The sequence below is a fragment of the Mustela nigripes genome, chromosome 2, assembly GCF_022355385.1.
Source record: "Mustela nigripes isolate SB6536 chromosome 2, MUSNIG.SB6536, whole genome shotgun sequence".
Classification (NCBI taxonomy): domain Eukaryota; kingdom Metazoa; phylum Chordata; class Mammalia; order Carnivora; family Mustelidae; genus Mustela; species Mustela nigripes.
In genome coordinates, this window is record NC_081558.1 from 203,107,466 (window position 1) to 203,119,454 (window position 11,989).

The window sequence follows — 11,989 nt, forward strand, 5'->3', positions numbered from 1 at the left end:
ACACTGGGACAACTGTGAATTAGAGGTAGCAACTAATATTTTTAAGATGGTGTGTTCCTGAGATAATTTACTCAAAACTTGAGTTTTTATAAGCTAAGTCCGTGGTTTCAAAATGGTGAATGCCCTATTACTGAAGTTGGTATGTTTATGCAACAAATACATGTCGTTTTATCATAAATATGTGGAGGTGTATTTTTGTTCATATCATTTCCTAATTTTGTTTAGTGTCTCTTCTCCACTTTTTTATGAATTATGCATAAATGAGAATCTAAGCCTCTTTTTCATGTACAATGATCCTATTTTCCTGAACAGAAACCCTAGTGGAAAAGTATTAAAATTCAGATTCCAAAATTAGCCCGTGGTAGAGGAGAGAGAGGGTGGAATGTTCACACACCCATTTATTATATGCTGTACAAAATGAAACAGGGACAGATGCTTCATGATGTCTGCGCTTAGTTTTGGTGATTCTCTCTACTCTGCTTAAAGAATTAGTCTAAACTACTATCTCTTATTCTAGGGGATAATGCACCACATCTTATCACATCTTAGAGTCAATACGAGACTGTCAGACAAGGAAGCTGACCACCTGGGTTCTAGTCACCACTCTATCCTAGCCTTCTATAGAAATAACTCTAGTGTTTAATTTTTTTCTCATGTACATTGTAAAAATGTGGAAATGATTTCTAAAATTTAGAAGAGTTATATATTCAGCTTCTCAGTGTAACCAACAGATAGTGAAACCTCTCCCCCTTTGTTGCAAGAGTTTTAAAATTTGTAGCAGGGGCACAATCAGTTAAGTGGCCAACTCTTGATTCTGGTTCAGGTCATAATCTCAGGGTCATGAGATTGAGCTCTGCATCACTGGGCTCCATGAACAGCAGGAGTCTGCTTGAGAGTCTCTCTCCCTCCTTCTCTCTCTCTCCATAAAATTAAATAAGTATTTATTTTTTTTTAATTCTTGTTTTTCTCTCTTCTCTCAAGAATTTTATCCTTGTCCACTTGCTTACCTGAGCTAATGCCTCTTTTTGAAAAATAAAGGGAGAGAACATTCCATTTTTTTTTTTTGTTACTGAGAATTTATACAGAACTACGTAGGAGTATTTGGTATTAATTATACCACTTTTGGTAATGTGCCAGCTGGCTGAGTTTGGCTGCTGGTGGCAACTTTATAGCAACTTTATAGAAAATATGTCGATCTAAACCTAGTTTAGCTAAAAAATGAGAGAAGAAAGAAAATGCTGAGACAAGTAAAAGAACAAAAGCTTAGACAGCTAAACACTTAATAAAGGTAACTGCACTAGGAAAAAAGTCCTCTGTGGCCAGAGAAAAAATAAATCCATCTCTTATAACTATAGACTAGTGGAAATACTTCTTAATTATTTATGAATTATTGAGTATTCTTTTTAAAAAATTGGGCTTCTTGTCCTTTACGAAGTTGTAATGTGGACTCAATGTTAGAGCTTACTGAATGTCACAGCACGTGTGTTGTTTCTGAAATATGTTGATACCAGAGGTAATGATTGAGATGACAAGAATCTATTATAATTTTTTCAAAGATTTATTTATTTTAGGAGGAGAGAGCACACAAACAGGGGGAGGGGCAAAGGAGAGGGAGAGAAAATCTCAAGCAGACTCCCCACTGAGCACAGAGCCCAAGTCAATCTTCCCACCCTGAGATCATAACCTGAGCCAAAATCAAGAGTCAGTCTCTTAACTGCCTACGCCACCTGGCACCCCAAACAGGGAAATTTTTACTTTTTTTTTGTAAAAATGAAATTTATAAGAATATATCTCATTACCACAGTTAAAAAATTGTTGTTGTTGTTGTTGTTGTTGTTGTTGTTGTTGTTCTTGCTGTCATTTCTTAAACACCACCATAGAGGCACCTTTACAGGTCATCCATAGATGCCTACGGAAGGTCACAGCACTCTTGAGCTCTTGCTGTCCCTACCAGGTGAGAGTTATAAGCACACCATTCATTGGTTTGAATTCATATACTAGTTAGATTTCCCCAATCCTATCCTTGCAAGATTTCCTAGAAAAGATGAGGCATATTTTTTACCACTTACCTGTTGCCTGAAAGATGCTTCTGCTGGCAGAATGAGATTAGTGAGGAAGCCTGCCCAGAAGTGAGACACATGCACTTTCGAGATCATACAGAATAGGAAGTTACCCTCTGTTGCAAAAGAAAAAGAACAGATCGTAAACTGAAACAACCTGATCTCCACCTGTTATCCTGGACATATTTGGACTCAAGGGAAGTAGAGAAAACTGAATCACAGTTTTTTTTTTTTCCAGGCAAAGAAGTCCTTATGGCTGACAAAGGAAACAGAATTAGGCCAAAATAAAAGCTAAATAAAGGACCTTCTTAGGGAGGGGTGGCTCAATGGATTAAGCCGCTACCTTCGGCTCAGGTCATGATCTCGGTGTCCTGGGATCCAGCCCCACATCGGGCCCTCTGCTCAGCAGGGAGCCTGCTTCCTCCTCTGTCTCTGCCTGCCTCTCTGCCTACTTGTAATCTCTCTCTCTCTGTCAAATAAAATAAATAAAATCTTAAAAAAAAAAAAAGGACCTTCTTAGATAACTAGATCTGGATTCCTTTGTTTTTCTTAGTGGGGTATACAGGTTCACAGCAGGAACTCACAGAGGAGTATAAGAGTAGCCCATGGAGCAATTAATTTTCTTCATACTCCATCAATATATCACTCAGACTCTCCTCCAGATAAATATGGAGCCAATAGTTTGAAAAAATTGGTTACATAGCTAGATAAGCATGTTCATCTCATACTGCTCACTACTTATAAAATGATCGATGCTTCAAATAGAGAGTAAATATTAAAGCCATTTCAGTGAGCTACCTCACTTTTTGTACCTTCATGTTTGATATATGGAAATATCACCAAAAATGATTAGCTTTTTAAAAAATATTTCATTTATTTAATTATTTAAGAGGGGTAGAGAGAATGAGTAGGAGGGTGAGGGAGAGAGAATCTGAGGCAGAATCCATGATGAACACATCACCTGACATGGGGCTCAATCCCACATCCAGGAGATCATGACCTGAGCTGAAATCAAGAGTCAGATGCTTAACCAAGAGAGCCACCCAGATGCCCCTGATTATTCATTTTCAAATAATGGGATTGTGAGTGTGTGCTTGGTGAGGGAGGGACACATGCATGTGAATATGACTGATTTTGCAGTCTAATTCAGCAAAATAATAACCAATAGCTGTTTTGCTAATTCCATGCAAAAGATAGTGTGAAAACATAAGCTAATCAATATTTCAGTTCCCATATTTGCTCTCTGCAGCATGGTGATTAGATTCAGTGTTTTTAAATCATTCTCCAGCAAACCCATCTTTTACTGGTCTTCTTCTCATATGTTCTAATGACCAGTGACAGGAGTGTTAAAGTCTCCACCATAATAGCACATCTATGTATCTGTCCTTTCAATTGTATCTGCCTGAGCTTCATCTATTTTGAAGTTCTCTTGCTAGGTACATACAGAATTGAAATTTTTATATCCTCTTGGTGAATTGACCATTCCATTGACCTTTTTTAGGTCCTGGTGAATTTCTCTGCTTTGAAGTTTACTTCAATATTCATTTAGTCATTTCACCTTTCTTTTGATAAGTATTTCCATGATTTGTCTCTTTCTATCCTCCTATTTTTAACTTACTTATATCATTACATGAAGTGACTTTTCTTTTTTTTTTATTTAAATTTATTTATTTATTTATTTGTTTGTTTGTTTGTTTATTTTTATGAGCATATTATGTATTTTTATCCCCAGGGGTACAGGTCTGTGAAGAGCCAGGTTTACACACTTCACGACACTGACCATAGCACATACCCTCCCCAATGTCCATAATCCCACCCCCTCTCCCAACCCCCTCCCCCAGAAACCCTCAGGTTTTTTTTGTGAGATTAAGAGTCACTTATGGTTTGTCTCCTTCCCAATCCCATCCCGTTTCATTTATTCTTCTCCTACCCCCTTAACCCTCCCCCATGTTGCATTTCCACTTCCTCATATCAGGGAGATCATATGATAGTTGTCTTTCTCTGATTGACTTATTTTGTTAAGCATGATACCCTCTAGTTCCATTCACATCATTGCAAATAGCAATATATCATTTCTTTTGATGGCTGCATAGTATTCCATTGTGTATATATACCACCTCTTCTTTATCCATTCATCTGTTGATGGACACCTAGGTTCTTTCCATAGTTTGGCTATTGTAGACATTGCTGCTATAAACATTCGGGTGCATGTGCCCTTTCAGATCACTACGTTTGTATCTGTAGGGTAAATATCCAGTAGTGCAATTGCTGGGTCATAGGGTAGTTCTATTTTCAACTTTTTGAGGAATCTCCATGCTGTTTTCCAGAGTGGTTGCACCAGCTTGCATTCCCACCAACAGTGTAGGAGGGTTCCCCTTTCTCCGCATCCTCGCCAGCATCTGTCATTTCCTGACTTGTTAATTTTAGCCATTCTGACTGGTGTGAGGTGATATCTCATTGTGGTTTTGATTTGTATTTCCCTGATGCCGAGTGATGTGGAAACTTTTACATGTGTCTGTTTGCCATCTGGATGTCTTCTTTGCAGAAATGTCTGTTCATGTCTTCTGCCCATTTCTTGATTGGATTATTTGTTCTTTGGGTGTTGAGTTTGCTAAGTTCTTTATAGATTTTGGACACTAGCCCTTTATCTGATATGTTGTTTGCAAATATCTTTTCCCATTCTGTCAGTTGTCGTTTGGTTTTGTTGACTGTTTCCTTTGCTGTGCAAAAGCTTTTGATCTTGATGTAATCCCAATAGTTTAGTTTTGCTCTTGCTTCCTTGCCTTTGGCGATGTTCCTAGGAAGAAGTTGCTATGGCTGAGGTCAAAGAGGTGGTTTCCTGTATTCTCCTCAAGGATTTTGATGGATTCTTTTCTCACATTGAGGTCTTTCATCCATTTTGAGTCTATTTTTTTGTGTGGTGGAAGGAAATGGTCCAATTTCATTTTTCTGCATATGGTCGTCCAATTTTCCCAACACCATTTATTGAAGAGGCTGTTTTTTTTCCACTGGATGTTCTTTCCTGCTTTGTCGAAGATTAGTTGACCATAGAGTTGAGGGTCTATTTCTGGGCTCTCTATTCTGTTCCATTGATCTATGTGTCTGTTTTTGTGCCAGTGCCATGCTATCTTCATGATGACAGCTTTGTAATAGAGCTTGAAGTCTGGAATTATGATGCCACCAACTTTGGCTTTCTTTTTCAATATTCCTTTAGCTATTTGAGGTCTTTTCTGGTTCCATATAAATTTTAGGATTATTTTTTCCATTTTTTTGAAAAAAATGGATGGTATTTTGATAGGAATTGCATTAAATGTGTAGATTGCTTAAGGTAGCATAGACATTTGGGTGCAATTGTAAATGGGATTGACTCCTTAATTTCTCTTTCTTCTATCTTGTTGTTGGTGTAGAGAAATGTAACTGATTTCTGTGCATTGATTTTATATCCTGACACTTTACTAAATTCCTGTACAAGTTCTAGCAGTTTGGAGTGGTGTCTTGTCGCTTTCGCCAGCAAGAACGACCAGGAGACCTCAGCGAAGCAAGCTTTATTTCTGTGTAGCTGTTGGGATCCCCTTCTCCCCCGCCCGTGCATGTCTATATATACCAAGGTTGCACAACCAATCACTCGCAGGCGCATAGATACAAAATCCTAAGTTCCGCCTCCTGGCTTGAATCCAGCCGCCATCTTAATGGCGTGTTTACTTTCGGGCACCGAAAAAGTCGTGCGGCGCCCGGGGCCCCCCGCAGGCCCAGCCGGAGCAGCTCCGCACCTGATGGCTTGAGGCAGCAGCGGCTGAGGCAACCAGCGGGCACGGCGGAGCCCAGAAGCATCACCACGCATGCGCTACAAGCCGCTTGGGTACCGACATCTCCCCCTTTTCTTTTATATTAGGCATGCAAGGCAGGAGATCGTGCCTGTCTTAGATTGTCAGCTGCCATGAACATGCTTACCCATCATCGGATAATTCCCCCTGGTTGGAGAACTCCTGGCTTAGGTTGCTATGTGCATGCAGCCAATCTTACCCGTCATTGACTACCGATCTAGCGCTGCCAGTCAGATTTGGGGAAATGTACCAGCTTCCAGTGCCATGCAAGCTTGTACTAGCGCCAACTGTTGCCTACATTGTTGTTTATGTAATGATGCAAAACGGCGGAACATAAGGATTTACAACAGATACCCAGTCCCGTAATGGAGCTATGTCAATCTTATCTGCTTAACTCTTTCGACAGATTAGCAGCAATAGAAAGGTCATTATAGGCCACGGAGGTTATGCAAAGTCCAGAAAGTGATTGTATGCATCCGGTCGTCAATAGTTTCTGGAGAATGTCCACTTGTTACAGATGTGGTGAGAGCTACAGCTGCTGCAGTTGCTGCAGCTGTGGAGGCTGCTACAGCCGCAATAATGGCTGCAGTGATCCCAAAGTCTCTTTTATGTCTTTAGAGCAATACAGGCGAATTGTTAGGATTTACAGAAACGGGCATGGGAATGAAAGTAGGTATACAGGAGGGAAGATGGTGGACTCATTCGTCAGTGGCATGGGGAACGGCCAGGCTTTCACTATTGCCCATTGGTGCATCTGTTGAAGGGATGCTGGTGTCGCCAGGATCGCTATCAGGCCGAGCATCAGGATGGGACGGGCCATGTTGATCAATTCTTCTAATCAGTCGCTCCAGGACCCAGATAGGCACTTGGGCATCCTGTGGAAAAAGACAAACAGAACCTCGGTGCCATCTTAGGACCGGGTCAGGGCCTCTCCATTGGCCCGTGAGTATATCCTTCCACTTTGCCTGGGCTAGAGTGTGTTTGGTAACCGCCGCATGCCTGTCCACTGCAGATGTACCATTATGGTCCAAGGACAAAAAATTTAAAATGTAAAGGGTGAGAGATGAAACATCACGAGGTGACTTGTAGTAATCCCCTATTCCCCCTTTTCTTATTTTTTGTAAGCATCGTTTGAAGGTGCCATTGGCGTGTTCAATTATTCCTTGACCTTGTGGATTGTAAGGTATACCTGTAGTATGGACTATACTAAGTCAATTCCAAATTGACTTAGGAATTGATGGAAAGATTTTGATGTATATGCAGGTCCATTATCTATCTTTATTTGTTTTGGGATACCCCAATCTGCGAAGCATCGTAGGCAGTGTGTGATGACTTGTTTTGAATTCTCCCCCATGAGGGGAGTAGCCATTATGATACCCGAATAAGTGTCCACTGATATATGTACATACTTTTGTTGCCCGAATTCAGGTACATGTGTGACATCCATTTGCCATAGGTGATTACCTTGAAGGCCTTTGGGATTTACCCCTAAGGAAGGCTGAGGGAGTAATGTGGCACAATCCCCACAGGTCCTTACTATATCTCTTGCCTGTTCTTTGGTGATATGGAATCTATATCTTAAGGTATTAGAATTCACATGCCATTTGCTATGGAACAGCTTCGCCTGTTCTAAGCTAGGGCAAATAAGTTGGAAATGACTATTGTGGTCTGCTAGAGCATTGCCCTCGGATAATGGTTCTGGTAGGCTCCTATGGGCTCTGATGTGATCTATAAAAAATGGTGCAGTGTGCAGTTGCACAACCTCTTGTAGTTGCCTTAAGATCCATGGAATAGGTGAATCACTTAAGGAGAGGATGGCTGTTTCAATATTTTTTGTTGCATTTACCATGTATTGACTATCAGAAATAATATTTAGGGGAGTGTCTGAAAATCTTTGGAGCACTAGGAGCACTACTAGTAGCCCTACTTGTTGAGCCGACCTGGCAGGAACTATGACTGGGTTCACGATTCCATTTATGATATAAGCTCCTGTGCCCTCTTTACTTCCATCTGTAAAGATAGTAGAGGCTTCTTTTAGTGGTGTCGATCTACTAATTTTTGGTAGTATGAATTCAATACCCTTTGTGAATTTTATAAGTGGGTGTGAAGGATAATGATTATCAAATTCTATTGAGTAAGAGGTGGTCAGTATCGCCCAGTCATCTAGGGTAGCACATAGTAGGCGAATCTGTTCCTTAGTATACGGCACGATGCAATTGTCAGGTATGATTCCAAGAGTAGAAATACAAACAGTGATCAATTTGTTAGCTAGCATGGCTACTGCAACTGGATATGTTGTGATTATCCGAGGAAGAGTGTTTGGGAGGTACAGCCATTGTAAGGGCCCACCTTGCCATAGCACTCCAGTAAGTGAAGAAGGGGATGGAATCACTATGGCCTGGACTATCTGGTTAGGATCACATCTATCTGCTGAAGTCAAGGCAAGCCTGTCCTCCACAATTTTCAAAGCTTGTTTCGCCTCCAGAGTAAGGCTCCTAGGAGAGTCTAGACAGGCATCACCCTTCAGAATATCAAACAATGGTTGTAATTCTCCTGTAGTTATTTTCAGGTAGGGTCGGATCCAATTTATGTCCCCCAATAACTTTTGGAAATCATTGAGTGTTTGTAATTTGTCAGTTCTAATGGAGGCTTTTGAAGGTTTTACCATGGTATTGTATAGTTTCATGCCTAAATAGTCTTTGATGTTGGAAGCCTGTATCTTTTCAGGGGCTATAATTAACCCCCATGAATTTAGCTCCTTTTGTAACATTACTAAGGCTTCCGAAACTGTAGTAGAATCAGATCCACACAACAATATGTCATCCATGTAATGGTAACACATTAAATCAGGGTAAGTCTCTCTAATAGGCTGTATGGCTTTAGAGACATATAATTGACACATAGTGGGGGAATTAGCCATGCCCTGAGGGAGGACAGTCCACTCATATCTTTGGTTAGGCTCTGCATGATTAATAGAAGGTAGGGTAAAGGCAAATTTAATTGTATCCTCAGGATGCAGAGGGATAGAGAAAAAGCAATCTTTTATGTCAACCACTATTGATGGCCAGTTTCTCAGTAAGGCAGTTATCATGGGTAATCCCAGCTGTATTGGTCCCATGTTCTGCATTTGCCTATTAATTTCTCTAAGATCATGTAAAAGTCTCCATTTACCAGATTTATTTTTAATAACAAAGATAGGTGTATTCCAAGGTGAGGTAGAAGGTTTCATATGGCCCGCCTCTAACTGTTCCTGTACCAGGGCTTTAGCAGCTGATAGTTTTTCGTTAGTAAGGGGCCACTGAGGCACCCAGCAGGGCACATCTGTCTTCCACGTTATTTTCATTGCCTCAGTGGCCCTTACCAAAAACCCAGGCCTTGCCCCTTATATTCTGAGGTGAAATGGATGGTGTCTATTTTACCTTGCTCCTGTTTCCCTAAACCATTTCCTGGTATGTATCCCATTTTTTGCATCATAGCTATTGATCGGGGGCTGTATATAGTTTCAGTTGTCAGGTGGACGCTCATCTGTTCCAAAACGTCTCGTCCCCAGAGGGAAATAGGAATATTGCAGAATATTGCAGACATAGGGCTGAAAAGTTCCCCTATGGCCTTCGTCATCCTCGCACTCAAGGGTAGCTGCACTTTGATCAGGACTTTGAGTGATTCCTAAACCCCTGAGTGTTTGTTTTGCTTGTGTTAGGGGCCATCTCGGAGGCCACTCTTGTTGGTTGATGATGCTCTTATCGGCGCCCGTATCCAGTAACCCTAAAAATTTCCTTCCTTGCACCTTGAGGGTAATTATGGGCCTATCAGTCATATCCAGGGTCAGGCATGTTAGGTCAACTCCCGTAGACCCCAAACCTCTCGTACCTTTTTTTTTCCTTTACTGGGAAAGGCTTCATGAGGCTAGGGAGTATGAGAAGTTGAGCTATCTGATCTCCTGGGCTAATTGCAGTAACTCCCCTTGGTGAAGACACCAGTATCTTGATCTCTCCCTCATAATCTGAATCTATTACCGCAGGGTGAACTATCAGACCTTTGAGATAAGTGGAGCTTCGGCCAAGTAATAAACCTGCTTGAATGCCCATCTCCGGAGTTAGGACCATTCGGGCGGCTGCTCTGATATCGAGCCTTGCTGATCCAGAGGTTGCGCGCCTTTCTCCGAGGGAGGATACCATGTCCTGGGCATTTGCATTAGTGCCCCATAAATTTGTGTTGGGCCCCGGGGCACGAGGCCCTGCTTCCCGTTTTTTGAGTAATTGGATTGAATCCAATTATTTGGCGGCAGGGGATTTCCTTGAATATCTACATTCATTAGCCCAATGATTCCCTTTACGGCAACAAGAGCACAACCCAGATGCGGGCTTGACTGGTCGAGGGGGTCCTTTACCCTTTGGACAATCCCTCTTAAGATGATTGTCCCTTCCACAAAGGAAACAAGCCTTGGAAGAACTCCTGGTTCCTCCATTGAAACTTCTTATTCCTTGGGCTACTGCTGCTGCCACAACTTGGCCCTGAACAACTGTATCAGTGATGTCTTGACACACTTTGATATATGTAATCAGGTCCTTAGACTTCCAAGGGCGGATAGCCTCTTTACACCATTTATTTGCTTGTTCATAGGCTAATTGTTTAACAAGGGGCATTGCTTGGTCCACATCCCCAAATATGCACCTTGCTACTTGGAGCAGACGATCTACAAAGTCAGCATAGGGTTCATTAGGCCCCTGCAACACCTTGGAAAGTTGTCCCTGCAAATTGCCAGAACCCTGTATGGTCTTTCAAGCCCTAGTGGCTGCAGCTGCTATCTGTACATACACCCCTGGGGGGTACCCAATCTGATTGTTTTCTCCCACAAATTGACCTCCTCCCATGAGCATGTCAATATTCCAGTGGGGATTCCCTGACGCGGCATTACGCCGGGCAGTTTCTGAGCTACACTCTTGCCAAGCAGTTTTCCATATCAAGTATTGTCCACCAGACAGAGTTGCTTTTGCCATGTTAGTCCAATCGTCTGGGGTAAGGTTCATGCTACTGACTGCTTCCAAAAGTGAAAGTATATAAGCAGCCTGTGGCCCATAAGTAGTGACTGCTTCCTTAAACTGTTTAATAAGTTTGAAGTCTAGTGGTTGATGAAACCTCTGTTGATTTTGACCTTCTAACACTGGGTATGCAAGAGGGGAGTGTTTAGTGAAGTCCATAATGTCCCTCCATCCTGCGTTTCTACATTCTGGACAACCGCATGCCCCTCGGGAGCATGAAGTGTTATATGGTGGCGGCCATTCTGCAAGTGGCGCTATAGGCCTCCATTCAGGGGTAGGAATTCTTGACCTTCTGACAGAGGGCGCTAGGGAGTCATATTTTTTCCCGGCTTCTTTGTATGTCTTTCCCTTTAAAGGTTCGTTAGGCACTTCCTCTTTTAATTTTAAGTGTGTCATGGCTTCCCCAAGCTCATCTTCAGAGGAGCTCTCCTCTGAATTTTCTCCCCCTCTGCTAGATCCTGCCTTAGAGGCTTCTCTGACCTGCTCCTCGATAACATTTTTAACCGTTTTATGGTTAGAGTCTAGCGGAGTGCCGTTAGCCTTAAGCACCTCTGTCAGTAATCCTCCCATATTAGTAAACTTTGATCCCATTATTTCTTGTCCTATGCCTAGGAACCCTCTTACTTCTCGTCCTATACTTAGGAACTTTCTCACTTTTCATCCTATACTTAGGAACTTTCTTATCTGAAATTTTGTGCACACTTACCGGATCGTTGCGTTCACTGAGAACTCCTCTGTGTAGGTTTCGGGTTTCCCGGGGTTCGGCACCACTTGCCGCTCTCACCAGCAAGAATGACCAGGAGACCTCAGCGAAGCAAGCTTTATTTCTGCATAGCTGTTGGGATCCCCTTCTCCCCCCCCTGTGCATGTCTATATATACCAAGGTTGCATAACCAATCACTCGCAGCCACATAGATACAAAATCCTAAGTTCCGCCTCCTGGCTCGCATCCAGCCGCCATCTTAATGGCGTGTTTACTTTCGGGCACCGAAAAAGTCGTACGGGCACCGAAAAAGTCGTACGGTGCCCGGGGACCCCCACGGGCCCAGCCAGTGCAGCTCTG

General features: G+C 42.2%; 1 protein-coding gene across 1 annotated transcript; it reads right to left on the reverse strand.

Annotated features, from left to right (window-relative positions):
• Positions 1 to 9,723: 9,723 nt before the first annotated feature.
• On the reverse strand, positions 9,724 to 10,062 carry LOC132010636 (deoxyuridine 5'-triphosphate nucleotidohydrolase-like). The gene has a single exon (XM_059388383.1). The coding sequence runs from the start codon at positions 10,060 to 10,062 to the stop codon at positions 9,724 to 9,726; it is 339 nt and encodes a 112-aa protein (XP_059244366.1).
• Between the last annotated feature and the right edge of the window lie 1,927 nt (positions 10,063 to 11,989).

Excerpts from the sequence above, each read along its gene's own strand:
- LOC132010636 (XM_059388383.1), bottom strand. The coding sequence starts at position 10,062 with ATGGTATCCTCCCTCGGAGAAAGGCGCGCAACCTCTGGATCAGCAAGG.